Source organism: Xenopus tropicalis, chromosome 2 (genome assembly GCF_000004195.4).
Source record: "Xenopus tropicalis strain Nigerian chromosome 2, UCB_Xtro_10.0, whole genome shotgun sequence".
Lineage (NCBI taxonomy): Eukaryota > Metazoa > Chordata > Amphibia > Anura > Pipidae > Xenopus > Xenopus tropicalis.
The window spans coordinates 72,391,272-72,410,925 of record NC_030678.2 but is presented as its reverse complement, the minus strand read 5'-3'; the positions used below and the strand labels follow the sequence as shown (position 1 = coordinate 72,410,925).

The following is a 19,654-nucleotide window of genomic DNA, read 5'->3' as shown; positions in this document are numbered from 1 at the left end:
TTAAGTTCTAAGAACTTCAATAGCAAATATGAATTTATCTGTTTTCAGGTGTCAAATATTAAATTAATTTGCATTTTAACAACTTGCCTTTGGCCTCATTCTTGTTTACATTCTACTACCGTTTCCTTTTTCTCCCTTCAGTTCAAATACTTTTGGCACCTGCCTGACTTGCTTATTTTGTAAGGCAATTTCTGTCCTCTTTGGCCCAACAGAGCTTGCACTCTGTTCGAGGGAAAGAATTCTATATTTGGTAGAAATTGTCCCTAGCAAGCATTATGCAGCCCACAGTGGGAGGGAACTCCTGGTGTGGGTTGCCATGTTGGGGCACAGGCATGCTTATATTAAGGAAGTCCCCCAGCTAGCTCATTATGCAAGTGACGTAGGATCGGTTGACTTGTCTCTAAATGTCTCTAAATCACACCTGATCACAGCTGGAGGACTCATGGGCATGACCCCCACCTGGAGCACCCTCCTGCCACGGGCAAGTGCCTGCTAGGGGCATTTCCTACCAAACTAGAGGAAAACAGGGGCTCTTTTCATACATTTATACTGAAAGTATGGCCCTCATCTGCCCCCTGTACCCCTAGGCCCCCCAGCAGCTGCTTGATATGTTGCCCACTTGATATGAAGCCCATGTGTTTTGTGCTGAAAAGCAAAGTTTCTGAAGACATGACAACATCTGTCATAAAAGATGATAATTCAGGGCCACATATTAATCAGTTCTGAGGCAGGGTGCTCTGATTTCTATCTTACAATCAGTGGTATAAGCAAAATCATTTTTGGGCCCTCCCTGGAAATAAGGCATTTTCATGAAATTGCTCATAAATCAGTGCCCCACTGCACACTTGATATCTACTGGGCCCTCACGCAGTTGCAGATTCTTCTTTTTCTACAATTACACCCATGTTTACCTTGTAATAAGAAGCCAATTAGTTATACACCTTGGGGCACATTCATGAAAACACGAGTTTGAATCCCGAATCGGATAAATTTGGATTGGATACAATAATTTCTTAAGATCGCAAATATCACGAATATGCTTATGAAAAAATTGTATTAGTCACGATAATATCGTATTGGCTATCCAAAAGTCACAACATTTTTGTACCGTAAAATGCAGGAAAACCTTTCCGATTTTGATCCTTCTGTGCATGATTTTGGAAGCCTCCCATAGGAATCAATGGCACTCTGCAGCTCCAACCTGGCCCAAGGAAAGTCTCCCATAGGACTCAATGGCACTCTGCAGCTCCAACCTGGCCCAAGGAAAGTCTCCCATAGGGCTCAATGGCACTCTGCAGCTCCAACCCGGCCCAAGGAAAGTCTCCCATAGGACTCAATGGCACTCTGCAGCTCCAACCCGGCCCAAGGAAAGTCTCCCATAGGAATCAATGGCACTCTGCAGCTCCAACCTGGCCCAAGGAAAGTCACGATACTGAAGCTTGAATGAATCCGAAACTTTTGTACTCAGCGCGACAATACGATTTTGTTGCACAAATTTTGTCGCAAAAAGTCGAAAAAAATACGAAAAAGTCACACAAGGTAAGAAAACATCACGCAAGGTACGAAAAAGTCACCGAAAATATGCTCGGAGCGTCCGAACGAACTCTTGGAGCGTTCGTGGATTACTGAATGTCCCCCATTGTGTTGTACCCTTTCAGCTGTATATTGTAAATCATTCCCTGTGTTCAGGCAACTGACATCAGCCCAGGAATGTGCAGTAAATCTGCAGAAACTACAGGACCTGTATGGAAACCAAGGTGAAGCAGTTATAACAAAATTACTTCTGTCAGGTTCTCTCTTAAAAGGTACAGTATACACCTAAAAACACCTTTCCTAAAATGAGGACATTAAATAGGAATGTTGAAATTGCATTCTGCCTATTGCCCTTCCTTTATTAATAGGGCAATTTGAACAAACAAACCCCTCCCTTCTCTAAGCAGCAGCCTTTGGGTCAATGTCATAAGGGAAAATTTCTCGTCCATGTAAAAAAAAATGGCTACTGGAGGCAATAAATCTTCCCGAAAATGCCTTGCCCTATGCTCACATTGGAATCGCCACAAGTAAATTACATTACTTGCGGCTATTTGTCTTAATCTTGGGAAAATGAAAAAGCAGGTATTCCCCTGCAAATAAGCAAAAATGTCTAAGGTAATTTACTTGTGCCAATTCCAATGTTAGTGAAGGGCAAGGTATTTTCGGGAGATTTGTTGCCCGTGGTAGTGATTTTTGATGCATCATTGCCCTTAGGTCTATGTCACAAATTGCTTTTTCACCACCCCCTATCAATGCACACATTGAGTGGACTTTAGCCAGTAAAGTCACACACAGATTATCTGCTTTTCTCAGCCTGCATTTCCTAAGCAAAAAAGTTATTGCATTGTTAGCCATTTAATTGCATTTTCAGTTCTGGATAGCTATTGACTGCTTTTTTGTCCCTGAAAAGCATTTGAATAGTGGAACTTAAAATTCAAGCGATTTACTGTGCTTACAGACAAAGGGATCAAATGCTATGTTACATCAGCCAATGAATGACTCTTAGGGCAGTGACACACGGGGAGATTATTCGTGCCGCAAGATTAATCGTGGAGATTAATCACCCCATGTCTCTACCCCCTTACAGGTAGAGTTGCACTTTTTCCTGTCAGATGATCTCAGAGGAAGCACAGAAATGTTCACAAAATGGTAGCCCAATGTAAAAGATGTAAAAGAAAAATATTTACTGATATACATGCCAATTTGGTATGATTCTTTAAAGGAGACATATTGAATAAAAATGAACTTTGTAGGCAATTATGAATAATATAAGGTGCTGGTTTCACTTTGGGCTAAAAATGAACCTTGTCTGTAAAAATGGCCCCATTATTGGAGCTCCCTATAGATCAGATGGGGGGGGGGCTAGTAGGGTTTTTGTGTAATTTCTCAATAAATCAGTCCTTTAATAGGGCACTTATTTTGATACAAATTATCTGTTGATTAAGTATTCATTTTGAAGGTAAAAGGTTTATCTTTAAAGGACAATGAAAGGTTAATATAAATTAAAAGTAAGTCTAAAGGCATTCTTTTTAAGTACTTACTGCATATCTAAATTCCCAGATCCCTGCTTGCCTCTCTGAGATATGGTGCTGGCAGCCTACAGCAGTGTGAAGACTCCAGTGACATCACTGAAATCTCTCTCCCCTTCCTGTAGCAATGCACATGTGCGTAACTTGATCCTGTCTCCTGTTCTGAGCCACACATGCCCATCAGCCAATCAGAAGCGGATCTGCCAGGGGGGGGGGGAGGGAATGAAACACATGTGAGAAAGGAAGGGAGAATACCTTTTTTAAAAATGGCTGCCTGTTCAAGAAAACAGATAGAAAATGTAAAGTAAAAGTGACTGAGTAAATATTTGATTAGGTGAGCCAAAAGTGTGGCGTTTTAACTAAACAATAGGAGGACTATTGGGCAGTATGCTTTTTAAATTTTGACTTGCATTCTCCTTTAAGTCTTAACAGAGAAGTCGGGAAGCCGTGAATCATTAGAACTGCTTTCAGATAACCTATTGTTTATCCTACTTCCGTGTAACTGGAGGAGTCGCAAGCTGTTCTGTTGATCAGCTGCTGGGAGGGGGATGATATCACTCAATATGTAAGCAAATTTCACGTGCGACTGGGTGGCATGCCACCCCTAAATTTACGCCACCCTTAGCCTAAGCATTTGTGACCTGTCTGCACAACCTCTGACGGGGGAGCAGAGGAGCTTCTTTTTTCCTTATTTGTACCCCTAAACAGCAAGCAGAGGTGAGGGTGTTTGATTTTGGTGGTTTATTTGCATTTTGTAGCCCTTTAATTGCATTTTCAGTTCTGCATAGCTATTGAATGCTAGTTTGTCCCTGAAAAGCATTCAGAGTGCGATTCTGACCATGGATCTCATTAGTTGTAACAAAAATATGTTGATTTAATTGATTTTATTTAACTTTAGTGATTTTATTCTATATTGTTCTTTTTACTTGCTTTTTGACCATAAAAATTTTGTGTAGTAAATTTTATTATGATGCCTCTGCATTCCTCATAATTTGGTAAATCTATGCATACCAGGCAGTATACCCCCTGATGTTCATACAGGGCCCCAACTATGGGTAGGCAGAAGAGGCACCTGCCTAGAGCCCCACCGAAACTTGTCTCTGAACTGTCCTTTTCACACCTGAAGTGTCACTGCTCATGTGCACATTCGCTCGTGTGCATGCACAAGGGGGGAGCAAGGGTTCATTGCGTGCATGTGGGAGCATGAGGTGACTGCCTAGGTTGCCTAGGTTGCCCGGCTGGCTTGACCCGCCCCTGTGTTCATACTTAAGGCTAATGACACACTAGGCGTAGGGTGGATGTTTTCGGCAAGCGGAGAAGCGCTTGTTGAAAATTCCGCCCAACTCCTCCTACATGTGCCTGCACCCGAATGAATGAGATACGCTCGGGTGCAGGCACATGTAGCCGAAGTACGCATAAAAACGTGATAGAATGCAAAGTCTCACGTTTTTATGCGTATATCGGCTACATGTGCTTACATCTGAGCGTATCTCATTTATTCAGGTGCAGGCACATGTAGGAGGCGTAGGGCGGAATATCCAGCAAGTGCTTTTCCGCTTGCCGAAAATATCCGCCCTACGCCTCATCTGGCATTAGAATAAGATGCTGGTACTTTAGGATATGAGAGGCATATGATAGCATTAAATGCAAGCTTTAAGTCTATTTTCAGAGTCTGCATATAAACTGCTAAGTTTAACAAAGCTTTTCACTTACCTAGTTTAGAAATAGCCCTTAGGCAAAAACACAAACATTTATTGGTAGCTCTTTACCTGCAGTCATCTAGAATTGCAGGTGGCCTTGCATGTCAGGCAGTTGTCATTTGGAAACACAGCAGGCATTCAACCACACGTGATTCAACGTGACTGCAATTCAAATCAATAGGAAGGAGAATAAAATATATTATGCAGGTAAAACACTTACTATATCGGTATACAACACTACAGAAATCATTGTTCTACACTTATCAAAGTATGTTTACCAAAGTGGTAGGACTTTGAAAAAGAGACACTTGTTCAAATACAAACATTTAATTCCATGAATTTATAGAACCCCTATTTTACATCCTCAGATTTTACATTTTCCTGTATAGATTGTAAGCTCTACGGGGCAGGGACCTCGTTCATCTTGTTTCTGACTCTTATTGCAACTGTACCTTGTATTTATTTGTATTTATTGTTGTACTTTGTATTTATCCATTATCTTTAACCCCCTGTTTGTATTAATGTATTCTACTGTACAGCGCTGCGTACATAAGTAGCGCTTTATAAATAAAAATATACATACATACATACATACATACAACTGGCATTGTTTTTGTGTGGTCCCATAATGGCAAGCTGCATTTTTTTTTACCCAGATTACATTTTCCCAGGATTTACTCCATTTTGATGTTGCCCCCAGGGAAATATAAAATACAGTAAAACAACAATTTTACATTAAAGTTGGCCTAATCTAAAAGTGGGCATACACGGAAAGATTTCAGCTGCCGATTTAGTCACCCTACGACAAATGTTCGTTACCGCGGGGGCCTAATCTTCCCGCATTGCCATCCCACTGGCAACAATGTAAATCACCGGTGGGATGGCATGCGCGTCACTACGATTTCCCGAAGTTGCCCTAAGTTTCCTTGAGAGGCAACTTCAGCGAAAGATTTATCAGGGGCGACTAATCTCCCCATGTTCCACTGCCCTTTAGGGTGAAGACACATGGAGCTATTAGTAGCAGCTACTTGTCATGGCTACAAATATAGACAATGCTGATCATTTACTGATAACTATCTCAACAGGTGTTTTAGCAGTATTGTCTATTGTACGATAATTTCTGGCGTTTAGTAGCCATGACAAGTAGCCGCTACTAAGAAGCTCTGTGTGTCTTCACGCATTATGGCCAGTGCCAAGTTCCTACCAGCGCCAATTCTTGGGCTGTTGCTGCTGTATTTCCTTTTAAAAAATGAATTAAAGGAACAGTAACACCAAAAAATGAAAATATATCAAAGAAATTAAACTATAGTGTACTTTTGGCCTGCACTGGTAAAAGTTGTGTGTTTGTTTCAGAAACACTACTACAATTTATAGAAATACCCTGGTGTGTAGCCATGGGGGCAGCCATTCAAAAGGAGAAAAGACACAGGTTGTATAGCAGATAACAGATAAACTCTGTAGAATACAATGGTGTCTTATCTGTTATCTGCTATGTAACCTGTGCCTTTTCTTCTTTTTTCCAGCTTGAATGGCTGCCCCCATGGCTACACAGCAGCTTATTTATATAAACTGTAGTAATGTTCCTGGAGCAAACACCCCAGTTTTAACAGTGCAGGGCAACAGTAAATTATATTTGAATTACTTTAAAACACTTTCATTTTGTGGTGTTACTGTTCCTTTAATTTACCAGAGGCAGATTTTTGCTGCCCCTGGTAACTGGTCGCTCACTGCCACATGATGCACGGTTCTCACCTTGCCTCATGGCAGGAGCATCCCTAGTCACTACATCGCTCATACCATACTCATACCATTAATCTTATTAGCATCTAATAGGATTAATGCGATGCAAGTGAATGAGGAAGGCAGAGCTATCCTCACCACTTTCCTTCAACTGCTAGATTCAAATTTGGCCAATCCTTAATGCCTAGCTCAGTGATTCCCAACCAATGGTTTGTGATCAACATGTTACTCACCAAACCCTTGAATTTTGCTCCCCCTGGCCCCAAAGTAGGCGCTTATTTTTGAATTTCTTATAAGGAGGGATGTTTTGGTTGCATAAAATCAAAGTATAATGCCAAACAGAGCCTTCTGTAGGCTACCATTCTACATAAGGGACACCAAATAGCTAATTATAGCTCTTATTTGCACACCCAGGAACTTTTTTTCATGCTTGTGTTGTTCCCCAATACTTTTTCCATTTGAATGTGGCTCAAGGGTATAAAAGGTTGGGGATTCCTGGGTTAGCTGAACCCAATCCTGGATTATTCACATGACAATAAACTTCAATAACTCATGGCAAAAATATCTTTATGTTAACATGTGAACATAGAAATTAGGGTTTGGCTCAGGCTAAATGTTTCTAGAGGATTTGTTTCTTTTTTTGATTCATATTTGTTTTTTTTTATTCATCTGCATCCAAAAATAATGGATTTAGTTCATTCCTGGTATAAAGGCAAAGTAAGAATCCAGAGTAAATCCATAAATTGTGAATCCTATAACAAATGGCAAATAGGGGCCGAGCCTGACAATCAAGTTAAAATTCTGTCAAAAGGTCCTGAGACAGGTTTGGTCGGATTTGTGACAGACACAGTTGGGACAGTTAGGACACAATGGGACAGAACCCTTGTTATTGCAACTGCTCGCTTTACGGTTCACAGTTTCTTGCCACTGAGATTTACTATACACTGCAAAGCCTAGTGTACCGACTAAACACTGATTATACGAACTTCGCGTTTTTGTTACAAGCCAAGGCAGAAGGCACTTTTACAAATGTGCATCGTACAGACACACTTGTGACTGAAACACAAGTGGCAATTAATACAATCACCAGCGCCAGTGTTAATATTAAACTAAACACAGACGTGTTAGCAGATGGGAGGAGTGGGAGGTCCAAGAAGAAGCAGAGGCCAAGTTGAACGGCGAACAGAGCGAGCATGGGGCCGAGGGAGGAGTGACATGGGAGGAGATAGGGCTCATATAGGCTACACAGCAGGATTAGCGAGCTCAGGCTGCTGTACTACTGCTGCTTTAGTGGCTGCGATTGTCTGGAAACCTGCGAATCCCTCCCACAGGATCTCATGGAGCGCTGGAAGGGCAGGGTGGCACTTGTGACCGGGGCCTCGGTGGGCATCGGAGCCGCGGTTGCCCGGGTGCTTGTTCAGCATGGCATGAAAGTGGTGGGCTGTGCCAGGAGCGTTGATAAGATTGAGGTTAGTAACCCGGGAAATGGGCGAATGTGCGGGGGGTGGGGACTGGCATTACGGGCACAGAGGCTGCAGGTGTTGCGATTATTTAGGTATAGACTCCCTATTATGACCCTCCAGTACCTGCTGACCTCCCAGCACCCCCTGTGTAGTTAATGGCTATCATTAGCTATTGGGAGTTATGGTTAGATCAGCTGAGGGCCTAGGGTCGGACGTCGCTGTTCTATCAAAAGACAGGGTTTGTTACTACACTAACCCTTCGTGAATTGCGGTTTCTTGCTATTTAACAACTGTGTGAAAAGGCAGGAATCCTAAAATCACCTTTGATTAAAGATCGACAATAAACCTTGTAATATATTAACACATTAAGCTGATACGTAAATACAGTATATTAGAATGAGTTGCACTCTGGAAGAGCTGTCAAATGTAAAAGTATAATACAGTATGGAGAAAAAAAAATCTGTAAATCTGGTGATATGTTCCAATTAGGCCTCAGAAATCAGTGTACCTGAGCAGCTAGCAGGGATAGCCTTTGTTTCTGCAAAGTGATTTGTTTTTCCTCTTACTTGTGAGGTTAACACTCCGCACGGCACCTGCAGGCAGATCTAACTTTCATCCAATCCTAAGAAGTTGAAACTGTCACTCCCTCCCCCAACAGTTTATTTAGATTAGCCCCAAAACTGCGGAAAATCTCATTCTGTTTTGACACAATGTCACATATTTGTGGTATGATGCTACAGCTTTGGGCTTCAGTGGTGCGAGGGGTAGACTGACACCTGGAACGTCACTGCTGACATCTTGCTAAGGCCAGTTGCAATTGGTTGTTTTTGAATGAACTAAATGCTTTTGTGTAAGTCTGCCTGCTTTCCCCATGCCTGGCAGGGCACACACAGCTGCCTTCATCTACTTAGTGACAGCGGAGAATGTTTGTGACTACAGGGTGCATCTATTGTCTCAGCCGATGTGTGTTTCCCTGGCCTTGCAGTGGCTTAATGATTTACATTTTGCAATCCTGAGGCAACTGAACTTTATGAAATAGACTCTTTTTTGACCCTATACTATCACAGTATCTCTTATCATATACATCTTTCCTAGAACTGCACCAGCGCCATCTATTCTATTAACAATTCTGCAAAAAAAAACTTTTTTTTATTTTTAATCAGACTAGCGTTGTATGTCATTTCAGGACTTTAGAATATATGTTTAGCTGATGCCCTGGCAGCATTTTGTGAATTTTATTTTATTAGGGAGATAGTAGATTGATTCCTGATTTTAAAAATTAATTTACAATACTTTACAGTTTGATATAAATAAGCCTGACACCTGACAGGTAAATACAAACTATTCATGTTAATGATGCTAGTTACATGGAAGGAGGTTAAGGGCAGTGGCACACGGGGAGCTTAGCCACCCACGGATAAATCTCTGCTACCATGGGCAAATCTCCCCAAAACCTCCTGTGGATACTTTGGGCAACTTCAGAAAACAAAGCACCATGTATGTCTTTCCACCGGCGATTAAGTTTGTTGGTGGGAAGGCATTTCATGGAGATTAGTCGCAAGCAGCAGCTGACATTTAACTGCAGGTGACTGATCTCTCCATGTGCCACTGCCCTAAAGCAGTACCCCTTCCAATCACTTTTTTCAGTTCAGTTGTTTTCAGTATTCCAGAAACAATCCTTTTTTTCCCTCAGTGGGTTTCTATTTTTTGTTTTCAATAATTGTTTTCTAAAATTGGAGTTTTATTTGCTCAATAATTTAGGTGTTGCCTCTGAACTGTTACAGTTTGCTACATTAATTGATACATTTCTCAGCAGCGTCTATGGAATGTTAGCAACTATTGTATCAATTGTAACAGCAGGTGAAGAATTAAACTTTAAAATTTAGTACAGGTATTATCCCTTACCCGGAAACCCGTTATCCAGAAAGTTCCAAATTATGGAAAGGCCATTTGCCATAGACTCCATTATAAGCAAATAATTCACATTTTTAAAAATGATTTCCTTTTTCTCTGTAAGTATAAAACAGAACCTTGTACTTGATCCTAACTAAGATATAATTAATCCTTATTGGAGGCAAAACAAGCCTATTAGGTTTATTTAATATTTAAATGATTTTTAGCAGACTTAAGTTATGGAGATCCAAATTACAGAAAGATCCCTTATCTGGAAAACCCCAGGTCCTGAGCATTCTGGATAACCGGTCCCATACCTGTATTAGAGAACAGGCTAAAAAAAATTTTTAAAAATAAGAGAGAACAACTGAAAAAAGTTATTTTTTGATGTACAATTAGAAAACAATGGAAGTGACAAAATGTTTGGAAGGTGAACTGAGAAAACAGAGTGAGAGTGGAGCAACGATTTCTCTGCATGGTCTAAAAGGTGTAATTTAAAAAAAAAAATACTTCACTGAAAGAAAATGAATAGGCCTGTGTATTGCAGAGAAAGTTTTGTTCTTTTTAAAAATCAATTCTTTTCAGCATTTATTACAAATACACATTATTTTGAGAGAAAATACGTTTAAAAAAATATATATTATTTTGAGTAATAGCATTCTATATGATTGTAGTTGGTGTTTGAGGCAGGATTCTGTACAGATCAGTCAAATTCTTCCACTCTTATCTCTGCAAATCCATTGAAAAAACGCCCCCATACTTGTGGCCATATAGTGTATTAGCTGTAATTATACCTTTTGTGTACAAAGCCACCTTAAACAACAGTATTAATTTAAAAAAAAAAAGAGAAATATGAAATATTAGAGAATATTAGAATAGAACTATAGAGAGGACAGTGGCAGATTTACCACTGTATGTGCTAAGTTGCTCTGGTGCATTGGCCCATAACATCTTTTTTCATTTTCTAACTTGTATTGATCTGGCCATCCTCTCATTTGGTGATCTGTATGCAAAATTGGGCTGATCTATTGGTCTGGGTGCCACAAATCAGTTTAGACAGCTGGCCTACCAGGACCTGTCAAGTGAGGACAGCATCAATCTATTAATGCAGTCCCTACCCAATAGAATATTCCCAACAGATATCTGCATAAGTGCAATGGCACACAGGGAGATAAATCACCTTGCTGCTACCGTGGGTGACTAATCTCACCGAAATACATACACACTGGCAATAATCAGCACATCAATGGCAGGAAGACATACATAGTGCTTGTTTTTCCGAAGTTGCCTGAAGTTTCCTGGAGAGGCTGCCTATGGCCAGCCTTAGGTTGTTCAAAGTTTATTCCTGATTGGTTGCTATTGCCAACTGTGACTCTCTCCCAGTAATAGATTCTTTCCTGTCTGTCTATCACCACGACCGTGTATGGCATAAAAATAAAAGCACTTTTTTTGCAGACATTTTGCATTTTGTCTCGTGCTCCCCCCATATATATTTTTCGATTAGCATCATAGAGCCGCTGGCAACTAAAAATAATCAATTTGTAACAGTTGCCCTGTGCCATATTTACATATAATTATGGGAACAGTCTCAGTAGAGGCTGGAACTGCAGCCTACAGTATCAGATTGTAACAATTTAGGGAAGTCTGTGATCTGGCTTACTGAGCTGTTAATGGGGAAACATGAGAGAAGGAAATGAAACAAGTTTGTTTTTAAACAAAATTTTAGAAAACCATAAAAATGAAACCTTTAAAAGCAATTAAAAAGACATAATTTGTGATTTATGCTTTTTTTGTGAAGGTGAACTGCCCTGGAGATTTTGTTACATGATATTGGTTTAATTCTGTTTTTAAATGCACGGGATACCGTATTCATTTCAGTATAAGCACTTTTTGCATTATTGATATTCAGCACAATTCAGCCAAACTGAATCCAAACCCTTAACATCATATGACTCTGGGCAACTGACTGCAATATTTTAATGTTTTTCCAATTTTAATTATACGGATGATGGTTCAGAATGTATTTGGTCTTCAGCTAAGTGATAATTCCTAAAATGCTGTCAATAATAAGATGTACTCTGCTTCATAATTTCTAGACCAGGTGGAACAGCTCCACCAAATATGTGCCAGTTTTAGCATAATCTCTATTACAGTTGGGATAGTATGAATCACCCGTTTACCACTATTAACAGTGGTACGGGAGTATCACTGTCAGTCCATTAGGAGAGGGTTTTTATATAGCTGCTCTGTTAAACATCTAGCTACATATTTAAGGCTAATGTCCCTAGAAGAAGAAAGAAGACATTAGTTGCCTAAAATAGATCTCTGTTACCACAGGTGACTAATCTCTCCAAAATGCCTTTCCACTGGCAACAAAGGGAATCGGTTTCCTCCTGCAACTTTCCATGCCTTTGGAAAACCGGAGCGATGCATAGGCCTTTCCACCAGCGATTCCCTTTTTACCAGTGGAAATCATTTCAGAGAAATTAATCGCCTATGGTAGCAGAGATCGTGGGTTACTAATTTCTTAATGTGACATTAGCCTAAAGGTACCCATACACCCACCAATATTATCATATGAAATGAGGTTTTATATGATATTTTGTGCGTGTATGGTGGGTTGACAAGGCCAGGGTAGAAAATTTTGATTGGGCAACAAATGGTTGTGGGAAAGAAAGTTATTTCATCATGTATGGCCACCTTACAGGAGAAGGAAAGCTACTGAGGCATTTTATTGCCAATAAATTTATCACAATGGTGCAAGCTAGAACACTTCTCAGAATGCTCTAACTTACCTGAGCAAATTAAACACAATTTAAACAAGTAAACACAATTTTATACAGTTCTGTAATTCTTTATAGCTGTACAGGTATAGGACCCATTATCCAGAATGCTCGGGACCAAGGGTATTCCGGATAAGGGGTCTTTCCGTAATTTGGATCTCCATACCTTAAGTCTGCTAAAAAATCAATAAAACATTAATTAACCCCAATAGGATTGTTTTGCATCCAATAAAGATTATTTATATCTTAGTTGGGATCAATTACAAGGTACTGTTTTATTACTACAGAGAAAAAGAAAATCAGTTTTAAAATTCTGAATTATGTGATTAAAATGGAGTCTATGGGAGACAGGCTTTCCGTAATTCTGAGCTTTCTGGATAACGGGTTTCCGGAGGATAAGGGGTCCGATACCTGTATTTACAAAGACTTTTCTGATAAAACTTATTTAGTTGTTAACTTTCTCCTTCTTTTTAAAAACAGGATATTTCTGTGGGGTTGTCTGTATCACAGTAACATAGTAAGTTAGGTTGTAAAAAAGACATGTCCATCAAGTTCAACCTTAATGCCTATATATAACCTGCCTAACTGCTAGTTGATCCAGAGGAAGGCAAAAAAAATCTCTCTAATTAGCATCTCTAATTTGTTGCAAAGGGAAAAACATTCCTTCCTGACTCCAAGATGGCAATCAGACCAGTCTTAGAGCTATCTCCCATAATCCCGTATTCCTTGACTTGCTAAAAAGCCATCCAACCCCTTCTTGAAGCTATATAATGTATCAGCCATTATGACTGGTTCAGGGAGGGAATTCCACAACTTCACAGCTCTCACATTAAAAAATCCTTTCAGAATTTTTAAACAGAACCTCCTTTCTTCTAAATGGAGTGGGTGCCCTTGTGTCAGTTGGAAGGACTTACAGGTAAATAAAGCATTAGAGAGGTTATTATATGAACCCCTTATATATTTATACATAGTTATCATGTCACCTCTTAAGCACCCTCCTCCTGTGAATCTATGCCCCTTTTAAAGGAACAGTAACACCAAAAAATGAAAGTGTATAAAAGTAACTAAAATATAATGTGCTGCTGCCCTGCACTGGTAAAAGTTGTGTGTTTACTTCAGAAAGTCTACTATAATTTATATAAATAAGCTGCTATGTAGCCATGGAGGCAGCCATTCAAAGGAGAAAAGGCACAGGCACATAGCAGATAACAGATAAAACACAAAACACTATTGTATTCTACAAAGCTTATCTGTTATCTGCTATGTAACCTGTGCCTTTTCTCCTTTTTTCCAGCTTGAATGGCTGCCCCCGTGGCTACACAGCAGCTTATTATATAAATTATAGTAGAGTTACTGTAGCAAACACCCCAGTTTTACCAGTGCAGGGCAACAGTGCATTATATTTTTATTACTTTAAAGCTCTTACATTTTTTAGTGTTACTGTTCCTTTAATACAGCTTAAAACTTTGTTTGCCCTAGCAGATGCTGCCAGGGATTGCTTGCTACAGCCAAGTTTATTATGTACAAGGACTCCGTGGTCCTTCTCTATTATGGATTTGCCTAGTGCAGTCCTGCCAGGCTGCACTAGGCAAATCCAAATTGGAGAAGGACCTTGGAGTCCTTGTAGATAATAAACTTTGCTGTAGCAAGCAATGCCAGGCAGCAGCTGCAAAGGCCAACTAGGTTTTGAGCTGTATTAAAGGGGGCATAGATTAATGGAGGGTGTTATTCTTCCCCTTTACAGAGCCCTGGTATGGCCCCATCTAGAATATGCCGTATCAGTTACATATATTTTGCATAATGCTTGACTGGGGAGAAATTCTATAGTGTGACTTATTTCTTGGAAAATCAATGATTCTTTCATTGCAAGACAGAAATGTCTTTTTTTGTCAGATGACTGGTTACCAGTTTGTGTAATAGGGTAGGATGTTTGTTCTTTAGATAAGCTTAGAGCAAACCTGGGAGGCTCCGCTGATATCCTGAATAGGTGAGTGTAAAGAAGATAAGTAAAGTGGGTGTACTAGTATGTTAAATACATGAATAAAGGTTATGTTCATGTCACAATGTTTTAACTTTCTTGAATACTGGTTCATAATATGTTTTAGCCATATTCTAATACAACATTGTATGTGTATGTTTAATTTATAATTTAAATGTTAAAATTATAATCTAAATGGTAGGAGGCTCAAAAAAAGAAAAAACTAAAGTTACATTTTAACAATCTCTGTGGGCAGTTTAATGCTTAGTCCAAAGGGATTCATGGTGGGTAGGGCTGAGATAATGCTACACTGAAACATAATTTACATTTTTGTCACAGGATAAAACCTTTTTCTTTTAGTTTTTAGCATTCCTTTAAAGTGACTTAGACATTTGCAATGGTGACATTATAGGTTGGTTTTATGAGGGTACTAAATCACTTAAAAATTCAAGGGGACTTCCAATAGATGCAAGTTTCCGGGCTGCATAGATTGCACTGATTGCATATCATTTTTAAAAGTCAGTGATCAGTTTCCAAGTATTTTATATGGGAAGTGACTGAACTGATGCAGTCAACTGGGTATGACTTAAAGTAGAAGGAAAGCTACTGTGGCATTTTATTGCCAACAGCTTAGTCACAGTAGTTTAAGCTAGAACACTATATTGATGCTGCAGAAAGCTTTACCGTACCCGAATATACAGCCCTAGGAGCTCCCTTTGTTTGTTTAAGATAGCAGCTGCCATTTAAGCTTGGTCTGACATCACTTCCAGGCAGCAGCATGAAGACAGCTCAGGTTCCAGCAGAGACGGGAGGGGAGAGAGGATCAAAATGAGCAGACTTGTGCCATACCCTGAAGGATTTTGCTAAGAGAAAGAAGTCTGACACAGAAGATCATGTGTACATAATAGAAGCAAATAAACAAATAAATGTTTCTTTTCACAAAGGACTCACAGTAGCAGTTCTGTGAGTGCTTATGGCTGTATTTACATAGACCTTTCTAATAAAGCTTAATTAGCTATTAATTTTCCTTCTCCTTTAAACAGAAAGAAATGTCTGGCTAATGTTGAAAAGGGTGCATGAGCTTTGATTTTAATGTAAAAGATTTCACATTGCTGATTTCAAAACCAGTCAAGAAAAAAATAGTAGCCAAATTTGTATGTAGAAAAATTTTAGCAACATACAGTAAAATATATATATATATATATATATATATATATATATATATATATATATATATATATATATATATATTGTGTATATATATATATATATATATATATATATATATATACTGTATATATATATTAGGACATTTCTGTGCATTCAGCTACTAAGAAATGCCTTCCCACCCCAAAAAGAGGGATTGTTTGTCCGTACATTGCAATATACTTCAAGCTGGCCAACTACGTCAAAGTCATCCCTTCTGGCCAGTCCTACACTGACTGACCTATATAAGTAATTTAAGATTAGTACTGAGCAAAGGGACTAGTTTTACCTGCAACATGCTTGCTTATAAGGTTAAAACTCCCATATGGTTGCCCTTTTATTGGCTCCATTGGGATCACCTGACTGTAGCTGGGAATAGTGGGGGCTACAACATGGAGCTGGCCACTGCTCCTGTATAAACAATTATAGCAGCTTGAAGTATATTGCAATGTACGGACAAACAATCCCTCTTTTTGGGGTGGGGAGGGAAGGCATTTCTTAGTAGCTGAATGCACAGAAATGTCCTAATGTCCTATTTCTACATATTGATAATGGGTGAGTGCAGAGGATTTTTTGCGGTTGTTTATATGTATTTTGTGGTCACAGCCTCATTGCACCCCCGCCTAAGTAGCCCAAGTCTTAACTGCCAGGTTGGTATTTTATAAATTGGTTGACCAACTTAACTAGAGGTGTCCAATCATTAGTCCTTGTGAGCTGCATTTAAATGGGACTTACACTAGTGTAAATAACGTTCCTAGGGGTTTTCTACATAAGGGCTGCAGTTGTTTGTTTCTTAGTCCCATAGTAGCCTCTGTTTGGAGGCGCACTTGAGAACCAACTTTGAGGCCGTTGTTGCCCATAAGCCATAAAATCACGTAATTTAAATTACAGTGAAAACCACTTCCACAACTGTGGAAAACCTCATCCTAGAATATGTGGATGTTTAGCTGTTGCTGGAAAAATTCTTGCCAAAATTTGTGAAGGGTAGGACTGAAATATGGGATAAAAGGACACATTTTGTTTCTTAAGAAAAACTGCACAGTTTGCCTGTATTTTGGAGTCTATAGCACTATAAAATCAGCACATTAATACAGATCTTTCGGGTTTTTTTTTTAGTTTTCATCACTGTGGAAGAGTTAGGGACATTTATTGTATACTCCTGCAGAATATGTTGGTGCTTTTTGTAAAATATATAAATGAAAATGTGGCTACTTTGGGGCAATATAAAAGGGGGAGGACTTGATTGGATTACAGTTTCTTGCCTTCTTATATTTTATTTAGCTGTGCTGACCAAGAGATTGTAGACAATAGTCTATGTATCTGCTTTCTATGTATTCAGCACATAATAAATCCTAACAGAATTAACTACCATATTGAAATCAACTGAAGAGATTGTAATATTTATTTAAGCCAATATATTTAAGTAAGTTTAACAACCATTCCAACAATAATAAATTTAATAGAACACTGCATATTCTATATCATCTGCAAAATTAGGTAAAGAGATAAATTAAGGCCATTTATATTCGCCCTGCCATTAGGAATGATTAAAAATAGAAAAGGACCAGCTTCCAGACAAGAAACTGCAGACAAAGGAAAATTTCTAGATCATTATTTTATCCTGACATTTTTTTTTTAATGGAAAAAGGAGCTTTTAACCAGTACTTAAATTATTTTTATGTAGACTATATATGTACACAATATGCTGTTAACATCTTATTCAGAACAATATGCAGTATGTGTGCAGTACAAGGTCAAAGCTCATTTTGTATTTATCCATTTGCTTACATTTAGGGTATGTTACATAAATATGTTGGAATATTTGATTATTTGGCAAGATCAAAAATCAGGTTGATATTTGTCCATTTTGGCCGCCCGGGTCATGGTTTGTGTAAGGATTTTTTTAGTGGTTTAGCTGTTGGCCCAGTAATCACTTTATGGAGGGTAGCTTTGCAAATCTTAGGTGGAGGGTCTCATCCATGGCCAATACCCCCACAATATTTTGCAGTAAGCCTGATCAATATCAACATAAACACAAGACAGATATTGGTCAGGATTGCTACTGTTCTAGCCCCATGACATGGGAATATATGCTGCCAATTATACATGCACATAAGACTGTGGAGAAATCTTTTAGGTAACTTTCTGGAAAATTATCTCTGCACCTTTTGATAAATTTTCTCTATTGTATCAGCACTTAGGGGCTGATTTACTAAGACACGAATTCGAATCCGAATTGGAAAAATTCCGATTGTAAAATGAACATTTTGCGACTTTTTCGTATTTTTTGCGATTTTTTTGCGCGTTTACGACTTTTCGGAAATTATCGCGACTTTTTCGTTACCAATACGATTTGCGCGAAAAAAACGCGAGTTTTTCGTAGCCATTCCGAAAGTTGCGCAAAATCTGGCGATTTTTTCGTAGTGTTAAAACTTTCGCGAAAAGTCGCGCCTTTTTCGTAGCGTTAAAACTTAAAAGGCGCAACGTTTCGCGCAAGTTTTAACTCTACGAAAAAATCGCGACTTTTCGCGCAAGTTTTAACTCTACGAAAAAATCGCCAGATTTTGCGCAACTTTCGGAATGGCTACGAAAAACTTGCGTTTTTTCGCGCAAATCGTATTGGTAACGAAAAAGTCGCGCTAATTTCCGAAAAAATCGCAAAATACCGATCATTACGAAAAAAGCGCAATCGGACGCATTCGGCCCGTTCGTGGGTTAGTAAATGTGCTAACATTTGAGTTTGCGATTTTGCATTGATTCACTTTTTCACGCAGTACATTCACTGATTCACTCTAAATTTTTTGCAGTGCTAGACATTGCCCCTTTCACTTTTTTTTTTTTTTCCTTTATTAATTCATCATATGATTATTATACCTTCAGTACCACCAGTACACACCTTTACAATATAATGGAAGATGGTTGTGTCAGCTATAGGGGTTAAATCCTACTTGCATCCAGAGAATTTTGTCAGTTAGGAGAGAGTGAAAATACCAGCCATTATAATAATGCATTAAGCTAAAAGCAATTCTCAGATTCCCATGTAATAACATTACCTGCCAGCACTAAGCTTTCTCAATTTTCAACACTTGGATTCATAAATAAGTTTTTTATTTTTTTTATTCATTTAAATGGTGAAGACACACCGAGCTACTAGTACTTGTCATGGCTACAAAAAAAGACAATGTTGAAACTCACTGATAATTGTCTCTACATGTGTTTTAGCAGAGGCAGTTTAAGTATTGTCTATGGCAGGGCATTTTCTGGCATTCAGTAGCCATGACAAGTAGTTGCTACTAAGTAGCTCTGTGTGTTTTTGCCCTAAGAGCAGTGGCACACAGGGAGATTAGTCGCCCCGCGACAAATCTTCGTTGTTCAAATTAAGGCGGAAGTAACCTGAATGTGCAAAATGCCGTGATGCTTAGAATGCCCACACACTACATTACATTACCTAGCTGTACACTGCTGCAGTGAAGTGTTGAAGGGGGTACATAAACAGTGCATAAACACAGACCTGTCATTGAGTGGCCCAGAATCTTTGGTAATGCATATACATTTGAAATCTGGATTTATTTACATTAACTGAATGGAAGACTTTTTGTGAAGGTAAACAACCCCTTTAAATACTGTTATATCAAGCTTTCTTTACCTTTTAGGGCAGTGGTACACAGGGCGATTAGTCGTCCCGCAAATAATCTCCCTGTGTGCTACTGCCCTTAGGGCAAAGACACGCAGAGCTACTTAGTAGCAACTACTTGTCATGGCTACTGAATGCCAGAAAACGCTTAAGTTGTCTTGAGAAGAAACTATGGGCTACTTCAGGACATCGTAG

At 39.1% G+C, this 19,654-nt stretch overlaps 1 protein-coding gene across 4 annotated transcripts in view; it reads left to right on the top strand.

Annotated features, from left to right (window-relative positions):
- Positions 1-7,640: 7,640 nt before the first annotated feature.
- dhrs11 (dehydrogenase/reductase (SDR family) member 11) overlaps positions 7,641-19,654 on the top strand; it is a 65,704-nt gene continuing 53,690 nt past the window's right edge. Inside the window, exon 1 of one of the 4 annotated variants that reach the window (XM_031895918.1) lies at positions 7,641-7,971. In XM_031895918.1, coding sequence (XP_031751778.1) covers positions 7,840-7,971 — 132 coding nt within the window. In that variant the 5' untranslated portion in view covers positions 7,641-7,839. The remainder of the gene's footprint in view (positions 7,972-19,654) is intronic. The other 3 variants (XM_012961041.3, XM_012961036.3, NM_001011258.1) reach the window with 3 other exon arrangements.